The sequence below is a fragment of the Siniperca chuatsi genome, linkage group LG17, assembly GCF_020085105.1.
Source record: "Siniperca chuatsi isolate FFG_IHB_CAS linkage group LG17, ASM2008510v1, whole genome shotgun sequence".
NCBI classification, from domain to species: domain Eukaryota; kingdom Metazoa; phylum Chordata; class Actinopteri; order Centrarchiformes; family Sinipercidae; genus Siniperca; species Siniperca chuatsi.
In genome coordinates, this window is record NC_058058.1 from 11180429 (window position 1) to 11197735 (window position 17307).

Below are 17307 nucleotides of genomic sequence, written 5' to 3' on the forward strand. Positions count from 1 at the left end.
ATTTTGCTGTTCATGTTGTTGATTTATTGGGATCAGAGAGAATCTCTCAGGAGATCTCCAGCATTGAGATTCAGGACCTTTTATTCTAATCTGTTTTACAATATTTGAACATCCACATATCAAAAGACAACAGTGGGAAATGTATAGCAGGTGTGTCTCTTCGTCTAACTTCTGCTTCAGCGTCAAAAACTACAAACTTAAATCTTTGAAGAAGACGCATAGTAATGGCAGACCTCCAAAAATATATAACATAAGACAAAATGTAACCTTTATACCATATTTTATTGTCATCCTGATGGCTAACATCAGGCTGTGTTACATATCAGAGTTTTCAAAATGATTTCCAGCATATCTCTAAATTAAGAGTACACATACCATGTCAAATGTTTTTGATACATTTAGAATACATGAAGACAAATAAGACTATAATAAAGTTACCACATCTCACTTTGGTGTTCTACCTCTTAGCACCACGGGGCATTAGACCCTGAGGGAGAACAGCATTACTTTTTAGCGACAAGGGTCTAAATGAACAATATTAAAAAAAGAGAGAAGCTATGACAAGACTGATACTTTTTTATGCTGATATTTAAACTGTTTTTTCTTGTTTGTTTTATTTCAATATTTGTCATTAATTTCTCACACTTATATCTGTAAATGATCCCCATTTGTAGACCTAAACAAGTTTGACATAAGACATTAATTTTACAACGTTTTCTTACCACAAATCACAATAATTTGCAGGTTTATTTTACAGATATTAGTCAGAATAAACAGGCTTTAGCTGAAAACTAAAGATGAAACGTAGTCTCAGTTATTGTTATAAAACACACTTTTGTAAATCCATGGTCTTTCAAGCACATTGCATCAGGGTGAATCACTCACTCTTCACAGTGCAGATAATACAGTAGAAACAATGCCCTCATTCACAGTAAAACAGAGGAAATCCTCAAGGGACAGTGGTTAGAGACGATTAACAAGAATAAGAGCATAAATTAGCAATATGCTGCGGGCATAAACATAAAATAGCTGCTCTTTGTTCATATCTTGATAAGCGGAATGATATGCCCTGTGCATGGATTTGACTATCAACTATCAATTCTGAGTAAAGAAGGCAATTCTTTGTGTTGTCATGCTGGTGCAGTGTACCAGCACATCCACCAGAGGGAGAAAGAAAGCCACAAACTAATGAGTTTCGTTGTATCAAAAGCACTTTCTGCTTCATAGTAAATTTCACTTAGTAACAATAACAAAAATATCATGTGTATCTTCTGGATAATTAAAACATCACATCTGTGTAAGAGTCTTGGTCCCAATCCAATTCAACAAGTCACATTTAATCATTAAAAGTCCCTCGTCGTCTGCGCTTTGCTTCCCCGATGTTCATATGCAAAACAGCAGCCTAGATGTTTTGCATCAGCTACACATCAAAGTAAAATAAAGACAGAAGAAGACATCCAGAGTTTCTAGACACAGAGTGAGCTGCAAATATTTTCTGATGATCAAATAAAAATCATACATATAACACATAAAGTATTGTCAAAGTGAGACCTGCTTAAAAAGGGCAGAGCAGTAGACGTACACATTGATCAGAGGTGAGGTGACTTTTTGGAAACATTTGGTCCATGCTGGCCCAGAGGGGTGTTTGTTTTGTATACTTAAACTGGGCTGGGGTGGAGTCAGTGGACGCGAGGCACTGGGTGCAGCAGAGTCATGTGCTCGGCACCATTGAAAGGCAGACGCTGTGTGCAATAGTGGTGCACCACCTCTGGGATGCTGGGGAACACACAGCTGCTCTGGTCCAGGGTGTAGCCGTTTTCTTTGGTCTGGGCGACAATGATATGAACGCAGCCTTGGCTCGTCCTGAGTCACAGAAGAGAGGAAAGGAGAGACAAGAATTAAACAATTTTACCCACAATCCAAAGCTGATACAAGACTGATATAAATTCATATATTCTGGTGTTGGAAAACATAAATTACTGCTGTGTATGGATCTTATTTTGCATTACACAAGTTTGATCATATTGATTTCGCTTACTGTTATGCGTTACAGTCATTAATGTAAATTTAAAAAGTAAAAGGATGAGCTAGCATTATTCTATATTTTTCTTCTTGTCCACAAATCTCATGAAAAGATCAAAACCAGCAATGTGTTAGTCTGTGTGTCGTTCCCAATAAAGATGTAAATCTTGTAAAATTAGTCACATTATACTTTGATTTTTAATTTAATTATCAGAATAATTTCCTACAACAGCTGGGCACTGTAGTTTTTAGCAAACATTACTCAAACAGGAGTAAACAGTGAATTTGTTAGGGACTATTTTTAGCTGCGGATTGATATACATTTTGTGCTCTAGTGAGTATTTATGACAGCAGGAAGGTGTATGTGAGATTAACTCAAAATAAACTACATATTTATCATAATGAAAGTTATGTTAGCCAGTGCAACAATGTGGCTTTCTGATGTGTGAAATATATTGTTGGTTCTGGTCTTTAAAGGGATTTGTTGACATTAAGAAAATATTGAATATTAACAGCCTTATCCCTTAAAAGGTTATGGTAAATGTAAAAAAAAAGTGAATTGTTGACCAATTACTTTTTAATCATTTCATACACTACAGTGTGTGATCAATAAGTAGTATTTCTTCCCTTGAGACACTACAGATGCACTTTCAGGCTACACTCACTTGAGGGCGATGGAGTACTTGCTGTTGTCCGACTCACTGTTCCTGACCAGGAAGCTGGCCTCTTTGCAGGACTGCAGCTGAAACTCCGCCTCCTGACGAGTCACACAGCCATGGTACCAGCTGGGGGTGGGAGCGAGGGGGGTTACATTTCATCTGCTATTGATCAAGTGCAGAACCTCATTTCATGCAAACCCCTTGGAAATGAACGTTACTCTTACGCAACACTGAAGTGTATTAACATTCTGGAGTGAGGTTTATTGCAAGAATAAGAAACATATGCAGACGCATTCTGACATACATAACATTTGAATTCTTTTTAAAATAGTTTGAGTATTACAGCATTAAATATCAAAATTGTATGTATCTACAGGGAAATCCTAACATCATCACACATCCCAGAATCATGATTTTTGCCTCACCTCTGTTTTTCCAGGGGCAGGGAGGGGTCAACACAGCAAGCCTCAGTTTCAGGGTTGCTGCAGGGGGTGGAGGACGGCGACAGGGTTGGGGGGGAGGATCGCAGGATCTTCTGGGTCCAGCTTTTCTGCCTCAGATGCTGATGCTGATGCTGCTGGGCTGGCGGATGTTGGGGCTGTCTGGTGAGTGTGGGGTGAGGTGTCTCATCTTTGGCAGGGCTGTCAAACTGCGCTGGGGGGAGCAGCGTGACGAGAGAAGATATGAATTTATGTAAAGAAACTACTGACTCTATGGCTGAGTTTGAACTGGGTGCTGAAGCTTGCAGTAAATATAAAATAAGAAGACAGTAGTTTGATGATTCATGCAAGCTGTTATTCTGTATGCTGTTGGTCTATGCAGCATATAAAATATAAATGTGGGAGCAGGCCAGTTGTTTTTTGAACAAATATACTTAATAGTGATCCAAGGCAGAGAAGAGGCAGAGCTGGAACTGTATTACAGTATTACTGTATTAAAGTGTTGCTACTTGAGCTATAAAGATAAGCATAAGAAAAGAAGCAGAAGCGAACCTTTCCTCACTTTCCCTTTAGAAGTATTCTCAGAATTAGTGCGTAGCTTGTTTTCAGATATCATTGTGTCTGCGATCAAGTTGGATGTGGTGTAACAAACGTCTGATGTACCTGACAGAGTTCTGACAATGTGCTCCTTCTTCCACTCCCAGGGCAGCTCGTACTCGGTGGAGGGACGAGGATCCAGCTCGGGCCGCGTGACTGCCATCTTGTCACTGTCACCGCCTCCCTCATACGGGACGTCGTATATCTGTAAGGGCACAGGCTGACCTTCCTCCACCGTTCCCTCACTTGCCTCCATCAGCACACACACCTTCAGCAGGTCCTTCGACCCCCGACGTCTGATCTCTTGCAGGTAGAAAACAAGGGATTAGAGAAGATTAGTGGACGGCCAGAGAATATCAAGGAGGACATTCACATCCGATAGCAAAGACTTTTAAACCCTTTATAAAAGTTAAGAGTCTCTCTCTGGTTTACTGTCTCCTGTGGATTACAATCATTACAACTCTGACTTATGGGACATGATGTGTAATATCATGAACATTCAGAATTAACCACATATACACTTACCTGTACTTTTGATTTGATACTGTACATACTGTACATAGCTATATGTCGCTTCTCATACATATCTATATGCAACACACCAAGAATGATCCTTACCGTTGACTTGTTCATATTTTTGGCATTGTGTATATTTTGGATTTGCACCTTACTGATATTTTTATATTTCCACTCTTTCCTACTTTACACTCCAACTGCTGCACAGCAATTTCCCTCGGGATTAATAAAGTTCTGTCTTATCTTACCTTAAAAGGTGCCTTATCAGACAGTGGTACCACCATGACTAATGGTCTATGATGATGTGAAATTGTGAATGACTCATTTTATCAGCTATTTGATTTACACTCTGGTGCTGTTGGGTGTTCTCAATAAGCTTAAATTGTTTAAATGAGGAATAGAGGTGGATGGCAGTGCTAACAGTGTAAGACAAATCTGCCCCCAGTGCAAGAAAAGCAAATCATACTGAGTTAGGGTACAGATCTGCAAAGTTTTTGCACTTTAGACTTTATAAATTTGCACTATTGCTGCACATCAGAACCTTATTGTACAGTTTTGTCCTTTTATGCATATTTATTTTAATACTTTTCTAATTACTTAATTATTCTGTTTGCATTCTACCGTTGTAATGTTCTGTTTTAAGTATTTTTTGATTTTAATCAGAGAGGACAGTTAACTAAGAATTTTATTGTACAGTGCAACTCGTTATCACTGAATCATGGATAAACTATGGTATTAATGGACATGTTATTCCCCCTAAAATATAGTTTGATTCGGGTAAGTGATGTCAGCTGCTATAAAGAGTATTAATAATAATGCTGCCCTGCTCTCATGGCCTTGCTTGTTGAGTCACAGTGACATCAGAGTCTTGCTTACATCCTCAGTATGATTTAAGCCTCATAAATCGACTCAGTCACATCATCACATCCTCTGTAGACTTCTCTGAGGAGGCCTGGAAGTAACACAGGCACTGATTGAAGTAAAATCTACTAGAGAGCAAAACATGTTCACATTCACAGCAGGCTATTGTGTAACCCTTTTAGTTAAAACAATGGAGTGATGGAATGAAAGGTCAGAAGAGCATGTGATTGGACGACGGACCACCAGTCTTCCTAGATGCTGGGAAGTTTTGATAAATGGTCAGACAGGTCCATATACGGGTTACACAGAGCTGTGTCCGAGAGGAGGTGGGGGGCACTGAGGGCCAACTTCCTTTCTAGAGAATAGTACCAGGAAACAGAGACAGGAAAGAGGAAGCAGGAGCAGGAAACTGCACCCATTGTCCGAACGCAACACAGTTGCCATGGCAACCCCCTGGGGTACAGAGAGCACTAGGGGAGCGAGTTCATGTTCTCACTGCTCGGCCTGCAGAGACTGAAAATGGGAATCCTATCGTTTACGCTGGGGCTACGTGGTCGAACACAGCAGTACAGATTCGGTGATCAGGGACTGAATGAAAAATCACAGCATTTACTTAACAGCTGACAGCTACAAGAGAAGGGAGTGAGAATATATTGATGAAACCCTACCAGTGATCATCTGCTGGGCATCGTAAGGCTCCATGTACCCATCGTTCTCTCCAACCCTCTCTGCCTCCCTTTGCTCTCTGGTCTTCTGAGCATCAAAGGGATCTGCGTAGTCCTCAAGGATGATCACCTGGATACAGGGAAATCTATATTTGTTTCATGCATAATTTGATACTTTAAACTCTGAAAAAACAAGCAAAGTTTTGAAGTAATTAGGGGGAAATAAACAGAAACACAATGACAAATTGGAGTGATGCTAATCTTTAGTATACTGTGCACAGGACACACTTTTCACCAGTGGTAACAAGTTGATACCACATTGTGCAATTGAAACTGCATGAAAACTAGTTAGCAAGTGAGCAGAAACGTTGACATATAACTAACAATAACGGATAAATGGTTGAATTGTCCCGCTTCTGCCACTCCGAGTGGTAGTAGTACAAATATCTGAACAAACCTCCTGAAAAAAGAAAAGAAAAAGACCAGGTTCCAGGATCACTGTCTGGTACAACAAAACTATTGTAACATTATCCACCTTCATATAATTTATAGTGTTAAATATCCTCCAGTTTAAAATAGGACTGCAACTAACGATTTTTTAATTATCGAATCAATGAATCGCTTTGTCTATTTAATGTCAGAAAATAGTGAAAAATACCCATTATGTTTGCCAAATGTCTTGTTTGTCCGAACAACCCCCAAGTCTAAACCCCAAAGATATTCAATTTACCATTTTATATGGCAAAGAAAACCAGCAAATCCTCACATTTGAGAAGCAGGAACTGGCAAAAGTTTGCCTTTTCTACTTGAAAATGATTGAAACAATTATCAAAATAGTTGCCAATTCATTTTCGATCGACTAATTGATTAATTGTTTCAGCACTAGTTTAAAATCAGTTCAAATGAACACATTTGGAACATGACGGGTGGTGTCGATGCAGAGGTATTTCAGGTAAAAAAATATGGTAAACTAACTGCAGTAAACTACAAGGCAGGCTTCAGCTAATCAGAAGAATATCCAACACCTCATACATCTTGTCTAAAGATCAATCAGAGATCAGTCACTCTTTGTTGTAAAGCCCACTCTCTTCACATTAATATCTCTCTGTTAACAACCTTTATTCTTCTACACAAGTCATGCCTGACTGTCAGCCACTGGCCAAGAGACAATGGTAGGCCGTAAAATGAAGTTGTCTCTCTCAAAACACTTCCAGTTGTGTTCCCTCGCCAAAGAAATGTTGGTGTTGAATAAAATAGCAGATGTTAGACAGGCTGAAACTCAGAGTTTTGTTGAGGTGTTTAGTTTAGAGAGGTTTAGTGGGACAGATGCAGACGACAACACAGACACACATTTTCCTTGGTTTGGCTGTCCACTTTATTCTCTCTATATATATTAGATCAGTATATCTGATGTTGTATTAATACCCTGTGGACAAAAATGTATAAGATTTTCAGTGTAACTATTTTAATTTGTATTGTGTGTTATGCTATAGTTAATTATAGTGGCATTTCTGTTATTCTAGAAACTACATACAACCCAAGTGTAAACCTGTACAGCCTTCTAGTAAAGTACAAGAAGCCTTCTAGTGTATTCTAATCGATACACCACAGCGATTACAAACTGCAGCCAGTGACATTAAAGATTTTAATTACTATCACACTTATGTATGTTACACTTTCACCTCCTGTGGAAATAACTTCATGTTCTTAACAGGGAAACTAAGAGGTAGACATATAACACACCGAAAATCAACCAATTAAACCTAGTGGCTGCTGCAAACATGAATTTGAGATCAAGAACAGGGATTTACTCCCTTTCTGAAATATAAAACTCCCATTTTATTCTTCCTCTCTTTTATCTGTCTTTTTTCTCACCATCTCTCCACTATCACTATCCCTGACTTCCTCCTTTTTTTCAAAGCCAGGCTGGAGGGGACTTGGTTTAGCCCCTGAGTGTCAAATAACACAATGCTTTTTATAACATGATAGCCTTCAACAGGGGGCCCTCAATCTAGTGAAAGAGAGGGATGAGGCGGAGGGAGGGGGGTGAGAGAAGGGGAATACTGAGCCAGATTACATACTGGAGAGGAAGGTAAGGCCTCATGTCTGACCACAGCTTTGTATTCGAGGTGGGGTGTAAGGGTGAAGGGTGGAGAGGAAGAGAAAGAGTGATAAAAAGACAGACTGGGAGGAGTGGACACAATGGGTATAGCGGAGACAAAGGGAAGGGAGAAACTAAAAGAGCTTCAGAGCTTGGACTGGGTCATTGCTACTTCATTGTCAACAGTACTGATGACACATTGATGACATTGATGACATGTTAGTTTTGCTGGAGTAGAGTGTGTTGCACTGCTGCTAGAATTAGAGAAAGCTGCCACAGATGAAATCCATTATGTTTTCACATGGTTTACTTAAGTAAAAGTAGCAATACCACACTAGAAATACTCAGTGAAAAATAAAAGTTATATATATGAATAGCAACAAAATGTACTTAGGCGACAGAATGATTACTGTCATTGTTATGTTACAGTATCATTATATTATATTATCAGATTAATATTGCCAGTGGTGGAAGAAGTATTCAGATCTTTTACTTAAGTAAAGGTAGCAATACAACAACTGATGTTTACTGATGTAATAACTTGTAAGCAGTGATTTAATATTGTAGCTGATTGAGGTAAAGCTCATTTCAACTACTTTATATACAGTTTGGTAGAGTAATTCTTAACATTGTATCATTTTATAAACTAATCATAGGTTTTCTACTGTATGTAACATCTGAATCTGAGTCAGAAAAGTAAAGTAGTAGCTGTCAGATCAATGCACTGGAGTAAAAAGTGCAATATTTCCTTCTGAAATGTACTTAAATAGAAAATAAAGTAGCATAACATGGAAATATTCAAAATTATATTTAAGTGCAGTACTTGAGTAAATATACTTATGTTACTTTCAACCACCATATGGAAACAAATCTACCTAAATTAGGTTACTTGTTACATCAATTATAAAACTATTTCAGATTTTAAAAGGTGAACACTCAATCTAAGTAATTCTCAAATACAATCTGAGTGGGCGAATGAAAATATGACAAAAGTTTAATATTTGGTGCCTAAAAGCCTCCAACGAATTTTTTCATGACATCGGACACCACATAAAACTCGAGAAACTTACTCTTGTGAGTCCCAACTACAACATCACAGAGTTACAAGTTAAATGGATCTTTTCGGGCTGAGGTTGTATTGGTTACTCACTGTTTCTGTTTTGCACTGGACTGGTTTCTCTGCTTCAGGTGCCACTTGACTGGTGATGGTGCCGCTGTTGAAGTTGGAGCTTTTGTCCTGTTTGTCCACTCTAATCAGCCGGTTGATGTAAGCGTTGGCAGATGGAGAGCTTTTCACGGGTCTGAGCTGCTCCTCAAACACCGGCTCCGCTTTGGAGTTCTTGCGACTTTTCCCAGATAGGAGGTTGTCCCAAACCTTTCCATCTTTCGGGGGGCTCACACCGTTTCTACTCAACTCTATGGCTGAGTTCTTTCGGTTTCTTCCGGACAGGAGAGATCCAACTCCTCCACCTCCTCCGCCTGTGCTGTCAGCAGAGGAGTTTTTGCGATGGCCCGTTTTGGAGCCTGTTGTTTTGGTACCAATGCTAGCCACCAGCCCGGCTTTGTTGGCTCTTGGTTGTGAGCCTGATTCGGAGGCTGAGCGGATCCTGTCGGTACCATTCTTCAGATTGATGGGGAACTCCTTGAACCACTTTGCCATTGTAACTCAGACGGAAACCAATAAACCTCTGTGTCTGCTCCTACCTTTTAGCGCCATACACCAGGGCCCCAGAGACGCACCTTTAGAAATCACAGCCTTTATAACAAAAGACTTCCGTTGCGTTATTCTAGGATAGAGCTTGTGTGGATTACAGGATCCCCACAACTCCGTTTAAAGCTTGTCATAAATGTTTTCAAAAGTCAGTGGCTCTATTCTTAAACCTCCAACTGTAAAAAATGTTTGTAAGTAAAAACTTACAGGGTACATGCCTATTTGGCGAAGAAAAAAACAAATACCTCTACTTTATCCCATTTGTGATTATCTTACACCTGTTCCTTCTTCTGCTCAGTGGAAAAGTTTATTCCCTTTGGATGAAAAGATGTCTTCGGAGTGGGAAGACCCGAAAGAGGGCAAAGTTCTTCTTGCTTCTGATTTGTGGTCCCATTCCCAGAGTGGCTTATCTGGTCTTTCACAACCTTCTAGTGTCGCAATGAGGCTCCTGACTGCGCCTGGAGGATAGCGGGGAGGGGGTATCTGAAGTTAAGAGGGGGGAGGCAGTACAGGGTGGGCGGTGATAAGCTTTTAATTGTAGACACCATGGTAGAATAACGACTCTGGGAGTTGAGTACTCTAGTTTAGACTGACCTATGCCCAGGTAACCCACCAAGGTAAGTGACACCTTTATAATTCATTGGTTTTAATTAATGCAGCCTCTTTTTCAACTATAATATACAATATAATAATTATATACGAATAAAAATGGCTATTGAGAAATAAATCAGTATATAGGCACATGATGCATGAATAATAAGCTACCACAACACAGTTGCCTACCAGTTGCGAATGGGTTTTTTTCAGATAACGACTTAAATTTAAGTTGACAGCTATATTAATATTTTGATGTTGGATGTTAATTCAATATTAATCACAATTTCACTTGATAATGTGCTTAATTGGCTGTCTAATTAATGTCCACCCCTTATTTAATTGTGCAGGGTATCGTTGGGAAATGGTCTGCTCTGAGCTGCTCCGCATATACCAGTGAAAGGTATGACACTAATTCTATAAATTAAAAAAAATACTGTGAACAACGGTGATGCTGGTAGTTTTTCAAAATATAATATTACAATGTTATATGTTATACAACGCAATCTGTGTTTTAATCATTATCTTTAAAAATGCTTTTCATATTCATGAAGTATACTTATCGACACCCCCATTTTAGCGATGAGATGTAACCTTCCATGGTGCGCGATACTCCTGCTTGTCCCTCTTTGTCCGGTGGCGATAGAAGGCCATGATAATTATGGCAAAATTTGCGTTTTTGAATGAATTATAGTTGAATGGTGGATCAACAAGCATACACCGAGTGAGGACTGGTTTGCTGGCAATGACACAACAGAGAGTTTCAATTTAAAGGACAGCAGAGCAAGCAACGGAGAAAGGGTACAGTTTGCTTCCAAGACAGTCTGCAAGATGGCTAGCTATCTTCAGTGGCATGCTAACGTTAGCTAGCAAGCTAATGTTAGCATAGTAAACAACAGTTTTCAAAACATGATCGATTGCTTTATTTTATAAATGCTGTGACAAGTGAAATTAAATGTACATTTTCACAAATGAATGTAGAAAGATAAATCACAGTTTCGGTTAATGTTACGGTGTTGCGGCTAACTTAATGTGTGGAATCTCAACGCTGCTAGCTAGCCACATTGAGTAACGTGGCTATCTAGTTAGCCAAGGTAGTAACTATCTTGCGTTAGCTAGCTGGTCGAGTTCTTTGCTACACATCTGTAAGCGATCATTTTAAGAGAGGGAGGTTGGGTGCTCTGTAACTTGCTTGTACTGGCAGTCAAGCCAGATAGCAAGCAACCAGTTTCACTCACTTAGTAGAAACTGGCTTGCAACAGGACGAGCTTATGCTAAATAACGTGAACCAGCTCAGTTTTACCTGACGTTTATTTGGTGACCAAATCCCGGCGTGACAGACACCGTGGCGAAAGATTTGCAGCTGGAAAGGACTTTGCAGACCTGGGCCGGCGTTTTAATATAATCTAGTTTCCAATACGTGTTAGTTACTGCTGTGATGATAACCATTTTAGCGTTATTGACATGACCTGAAGGCAGATTCCACCTACTCGGCTCATAGCCTTCAAGACGTCGTCATTTTTAACTTTTTTTTTCTTGCATATGAACGGTGATATGCCACTTCACCGACAGTCATATTAGCTAATGGCTGCCGAATCGGGGAGACTACTGGCGGGACAAGGAAAACGAAGCAAAGGTAGGAATTAATTTCACCCATCTCCCAATCAGATCGGAATCATCCATTACTGCGCTGCAATGGGCTGCACTGGTGCTGTTAGCAAATCCCTTCTCGCCTCCCCCATATGTAAACTTCACGACTGTCTCCGGTGGTGGCTGTTTCTCACAGAGTGGATCTGTGAACGGGGTTCATGTCTATCTTGCTATCAATGTACCTTCAACTCCGTTTCCTCGTTCTCATGTCTTCGTCTTTTCCTGTCTCCCTCATTGACCTTACCTCTTCTGCCTCTGTTTGCGGCCTCTCTCCCTCTCGCCTGGGTCATTTGGTCTGCCTGGGTCATTTGCGATTCAGGGCTTCATAACCTTGGTGATGGTAACGCCTGGATGTTCAGCATCTTGTCCTCATGCCAGTCTATGTCCCATCATTGAATCCATCCCAACTGTTGGACTTGAAAAAGAGGCCCTAGGTCTAAAGCTGCTCCACTCTGTCACTAAGGGGTATTGGCCAATCCAAATGTGATGCTGCACTTGATTGGTGGTGGACCAATTGTGAGACATGGAGGCCTATTTTTGTTGTGTCTAATATTATATTTCCCCCTTTCCACCCTTTCTCTCCATATTTTACCATTTCAGCTTCACAGATGAAGAGCCCAGAGAAGAAGAAGGCAAGGAAATCCACCTCTCAGGTAATAGTTGTTTTTGGAAATCTAATTACTTTTTTACATAATGGAAACGTTCTCTCAGTACGTGACAAGTGAACCTCGAAGACTACTAAAATAAGAATTTAAAGGTAGAATAAGTAGAATTTTCCTTTTTTTTAAAAAAAAAACTGTATAGACAAATACAAAAACAAACCCTCTCAATCATCACTTCTGACCCACTAGAAGTGTGTGGCCTGTAGTTTCTTATTAGTTTGCTGTGTTCAGGACGTTTCTGGGCGTCAACCTTTGGAAAGTGGTGTGTAGCGAGCAGGTTACATCGCTGTCTCCGTCTCTCTCCTCTACTCTCTGCCTGTGTCATGGATGTATCTGCAGCACTGACTTAGCGCTAAAACGAAGTGCGGAGATAGGTCGTGTCTGAGCTGCACACACACGCAGAGCAGAGAGCAGCGGACAGGATGAAGCTGGCTTCTTCCCAAATAAAATCGCCCACACCTCCACACCAGGGTTGTGTGGAGGTGTGGGCGATTTTATTTGTGCATTAAAATGTAACCGCCGTAAAATAATCAGAAAATAATGCTTTGTTCTCACTAATGCCGCTCGCTCTCTTCATTCATTCACTGGAACGCTCTCTGGCTCTGAGCTGGGAAGGAGGGGCCAACTTTGAATCATGTGTTTACAAACAACAACCGACAAATCCTACTTATTCTGTCTTTAAATGATCTGGACTCGTAGAAGCAACATTTATTCTGTATTTTCCTCCTTTGTTTTAGGCGGCAGGGTTCTCCCACCTCACTGAGTTTGCACCCCCTCCTACCCCCATGGTGGACCACCTGGTCGCCTCCAACCCCTTTGATGATGACTTTGGGCCCCCATCCCGACCTAGTGGGGCAGGTGGACCAGGTAGTGCTCCATTTCTTCCCAGCCCAGGTGCAGGTGGAGGAGGTGGGTATGGAGGTGGAAGCAGAATGGGTGGAGGCATGGGCTTCATGGGAGGACCAGGAGGACCAGGCGGCGGGCAGCCTGGACGGAGGCCACCGTTCGGCCCTCCATCCAACGCTGGACCTCACCACCAGTTAGGCTTTGGAGGAATGCCTGGCTTTGGAGGTGGCGGTGGGGGTGGCAGTGGGGGAGGAGGAGGAGGTGGTGGATTCCCGCCAGGTGGCCCTTCTCAGTTCAATATGCCACCAAACTTCAGTCCACCAATGCACCCCGGGCCAGGATTCAATCCCATGTTGTCTCCAGGGGGTATGGGAGGGCCCGGGGGAGGAGGGCCACCCCACCCTCGGTTTGGCATGCCTCCACAGCAGCAGCACGGACAGGGTGGACACCCATTCAACAGCCCACCATTACCCGGTGGTGGAGGCCCCAGAGGGCCCCCACATGGCCCCCTACCTCCCATGGGAGGAGGCATGGGTCCTGGGATGAACATCATGGGTGGCATGGGTGGTGGCCCTGGAGGCAACATGGTGGGAGGGTTGCCAGGTATGCCTCCTCAAGGACAGTTCCCTCCCTCACAGGATGGCCCCTACCCTGGCCCCAGTCCGCCAGGACCAGGCAACGAGGATGGAAAGAACTTTGGTGGAGGAGGGGCACCGCCTGGGCCTCAACAGCAGCAACAACAACAGCAGCAGCAACAGCTTAACCTAAATCCCAATGGCCCCCCTCCTAATAATACCACTCCTGGCCCTCCTCCTAACTCTGGCCCACCACAGCCAGGGGGAGGCTTTCCTGGCCACCCTGAAGTCCAGCAGCCCAATGCCAATACACCTGGTCAGCCTCCCTCAGCACCGCCCCAGCCTAACCCCAACTCCTCTCCTACTGGTCCCCTGAATGGATCAGGCCAGCCCCAGCATCCACCACCCAGTCAGCTACAACCCCCCAGCAATACAAACACCCCCAACTCTAACAACTCTACCCAGCAGCAGCAGCAACAATCCACTCCACCTAACTCTGCCCCTGGCTCCACCCCTTACAACCAGCAGAACAACACTCCTGGTGCTGGTGGTCCCATGCCAAATGCGGCCTCCAATTCAGGTCAGAACAACATGACCAACAACAATGGAGGCAACACTCCAGGCAGCAACCCCAACCCCCCCTCTAACTCCACTTCCACCCCGAACACCCAGTCTCCCCTGCCCCCTGGCCCTGCTGCCCCCTCGACTGGGCCTGGTTCTGGCCCTGGAAAACTCGGTGGCCCCGGGATGGTCTTCCCTTGTGGCCTCTGTATGGCAGAGGTGCATGATGATCAGGACGCCATCCTGTGCGAGGCGTCGTGCCAACGCTGGTTCCACCGTGACTGCACAGGCCTGACAGAGCCAGCATACGGGCTGCTGACTCGAGAGAGCTCTGCTGTTTGGGCCTGTGACTTCTGCATCAAGACCAAGGACATCCAGGCTGTGTTTGTTCGCCAGGGATTAGGCCAGCTGGTGGCAGCTAATGAGAGCTGAGGAGTGGATGACAAAGGAGCAGCGTGGAGGTGCAACGCGTAAGGACAAATAAAGACATTATTTGCTCTGATCTAATTGAATGACCTGTGTGTCATTTCAGCTACTTGCCCGACTTTCTCTTGACTAGCCCTTTACTTGTTCACTATACAGAGAAACACACTCATTGACATTCATGCATATATATATATATATATATATATATACGAGTGACTCTAGGCAAATGCTTTTTCCTCCCCCCCCCCAAAGGAGTCAAATCATGATGAATGTTAAACTACACAGTCCTTCAGACATCTAGCCTGCCAACCAGCAAAGCACTGACACCAACACACTACCTCACACACTTTGTGACTGACTGGCACTGACTGACTGTGATTGACTCGCCACACTCATGCACCACATGAGTATGATGATATTTCAAACACACATTCCCCTACTGTGTATTGATACAGTGACCCAACATTATTCTGATTTTCACGGCTTTAAATTAAAACAGACATGATATGTCAAATCTTTAAAATTTAAAAAATAGTGCCTGAAAATCTAAAATGGACTTTGCTTTCATTCATTCATTGATCTACAGCTTTATTTGTCATCAAAATGCTTCATTCTAGCACTGCCCTATCACATTGTTAGCCTTTTTACTGCAAGAAAGTGAAATAAAATGGAAAAATACATCAGTATATTGCAGTGTAAAATCTCAAGCATATTGTGAAACAAATAATTGTGGAAAAATATAAATTTTTAAGTTATTTTGTCAATTCCCACACACATACACACACTTTGACCCTGTAGTTGTATCTGTCATTTTGTACCCAGTGCTGATTAATCCAAAGGAGACCCGGGCTGAGATTTCATCCACACCTCACAGAGGATTTTACCACCAAAATAGTTGTAAATATTAGGACAAAACATTTGTCTAGAACTCCCATCAGTTGTGAACATGCCAGAGAGTTGACCAATGAACAAAATGATAAGTTGAATTTATGTGTCTTGGTTGTATACAGTATGACGTTTTGGTTTTTATACAGTACATTTGAGTCAACAGTTTCTTTTTATCTCTGCAGTACACATGAATTGTGAAATCAGTGCTTTTGGATGGTGTTGGCATAGCAAGTAGTGACATCATGTCATATCAGATGTGCATAGTCCTTTTTTTTTTTTTTTTTTTTTTTTGGTTTTTAAAGAGGGGAGGGGGGTTGCATGTGAACCAATGCAGTAACTGTCTGATCTGTTTATGTTTATATTCTGGCCTCTGCACTGCAAGAGGCCTTGAAGTAGACCAAATAACTTAAGAGCGAAAAATACCCATTTTTCACACTTCTGTCACGGTATAAGGTGTTTATAACTATTCTTCCTTCTCTCTTTCCTTATTTTTCTTTATTCAATGTCCGAGCTGCCTTTCTTTTCTTGCTCTCAGCTATTCCTTTTTGATTTTGTACTGTTATTTGTGCTGTGCTCTTGCTCTGCTCTGGCGCCTCCTTATGGAACCTGGAGGAACCAGTGAGTCCCACACCAGGTGGGGAAGGGAAAGGTACTGAACTCTGAAGTAAAGACAGATTTTTTTGTACTTGTCCATGTCTGTTTTTATTCATATTTTTAATTTGTTTGCTAATTGTTGTATTAAAATGAGGGTAGGAAAACCCAATGCAACATAATGTAATGTCTTTGTCATAATGCTCAGAGTTACAGTTACAGTACTTTTTATTAACTGTATTTACAGTTAAATTTTTCCTAGGTCATTGTGTTAAACCATCAGTGATTCGCTTAAAGTTTTTCTTCATTTGAAAAAATGATTAGACATTTTGCAACAGTTTGTGAAACAATTATTAGTCAGAACATAATTGGCTCTGTGGTGATTCTTAATATTATTATTGACTTGTTAAAAAATAGGTGAAACTTTATTTTATGGATCTGTAAATAGAAAAGTTTGTGGTGATAAATTAATGATGAATAATTATTTACTTGGGTTTAAATGGAGTTCTTTGAAGGAAATTCCTCTGGAAATCAAAAACTGCTGTTAAACTCCACACAACTCAAAAGGTGCCTGTTACTAGTACCAAATTGCATAATTCCTTCCAGAAAAATAAATTATAAATTATTAGGAGATTATTTGGATATTTAAGATTAAAAGCTGCTTAAAAGAGTCAGTCAAAATTTTGAGTATAAATATTCTTTTGCAAAAGCAGATTTAATGACACATTTATAGGCTACAGAAAGTAAATTACCATGTTAACTAACTGGAGTTAGTTTTGTCCCAGCAGTGATCAGTAGCCTATATCTCGTGATCTGCGTTGGTATTATTGGATATGATTATAGCCAATACCTAGATGCAAACATTTTCAAATTGATTAAGAAATTATTTCCCGTAACACCGGTGTGGAAATGGGACACACACTCCCCGTATTAACCCGTGTG

General features: G+C 41.5%; 2 protein-coding genes across 6 annotated transcripts; one reads left to right on the top strand and one right to left on the bottom strand.

Annotated features, from left to right (window-relative positions):
* Positions 1-263: 263 nt before the first annotated feature.
* On the bottom strand, positions 264-11595 carry LOC122864883 (SH2 domain-containing adapter protein E-like). Of its 2 annotated transcripts, none has more exons than XM_044172629.1 (7): positions 11470-11595; positions 9012-10030; positions 5764-5890; positions 3785-4021; positions 3107-3335; positions 2688-2807; positions 264-1863 (listed from the first exon to the last, which is right to left on the bottom strand). In XM_044172629.1, exons 2-7 carry the CDS (start codon positions 9519-9521, stop codon positions 1680-1682), a joined length of 1407 nt encoding a protein of 468 aa, XP_044028564.1. In that variant the 5' UTR covers positions 9522-10030; positions 11470-11595; the 3' UTR covers positions 264-1679. The 2 variants fall into 2 exon arrangements, with proteins under 2 accessions (XP_044028564.1, XP_044028563.1); XM_044172628.1 differs by lacking the exon at positions 11470-11595 and adding an exon at positions 10726-10850.
* pygo2 (pygopus homolog 2 (Drosophila)) lies at positions 10153-16459 on the top strand. 4 transcript variants are annotated; one of them, XM_044172627.1, is made up of 4 exons: positions 10153-10189; positions 10517-10569; positions 12417-12469; positions 13216-16459. In XM_044172627.1, the coding sequence occupies exons 3-4, from the start codon at positions 12425-12427 to the stop codon at positions 14890-14892; spliced, it is 1722 nt and encodes a 573-aa protein (XP_044028562.1). In that variant the 5' UTR covers positions 10153-10189; positions 10517-10569; positions 12417-12424; the 3' UTR covers positions 14893-16459. The 4 variants fall into 4 exon arrangements, with proteins under 4 accessions (XP_044028562.1, XP_044028559.1, XP_044028560.1 ...); XM_044172624.1 differs by lacking the exon at positions 10153-10189 and adding an exon at positions 11739-11802; XM_044172623.1 differs by lacking the exons at positions 10153-10189; positions 10517-10569 and adding exons at positions 10830-10967; positions 11739-11802.
* Positions 16460-17307: the final 848 nt, after the last annotated feature.

Excerpts from the sequence above, each read along its gene's own strand:
- LOC122864883 (XM_044172629.1), bottom strand. The coding sequence starts at position 9,521 with ATGGCAAAGTGGTTCAAGGAGTTCCCCATCAATCTGAAGAATGGTACC. Across the intron at positions 3,336-3,784 it reads CATTGTCAGAACTCTGTCAG|CGCAGTTTGACAGCCCTGCC; the intron begins GTACATCAGACG and ends TGCTCCCCCCAG. Across the intron at positions 2,808-3,106 it reads CTGCCCCTGGAAAAACAGAG|CTGGTACCATGGCTGTGTGA; the intron begins GTGAGGCAAAAA and ends TCCCACCCCCAG.
- pygo2 (XM_044172624.1), top strand. The coding sequence starts at position 11,751 with ATGGCTGCCGAATCGGGGAGACTACTGGCGGGACAAGGAAAACGAAGC. Across the intron at positions 11,803-12,416 it reads ACAAGGAAAACGAAGCAAAG|CTTCACAGATGAAGAGCCCA; the intron begins GTAGGAATTAAT and ends TTACCATTTCAG. Across the intron at positions 12,470-13,215 it reads CAAGGAAATCCACCTCTCAG|GCGGCAGGGTTCTCCCACCT; the intron begins GTAATAGTTGTT and ends CCTTTGTTTTAG.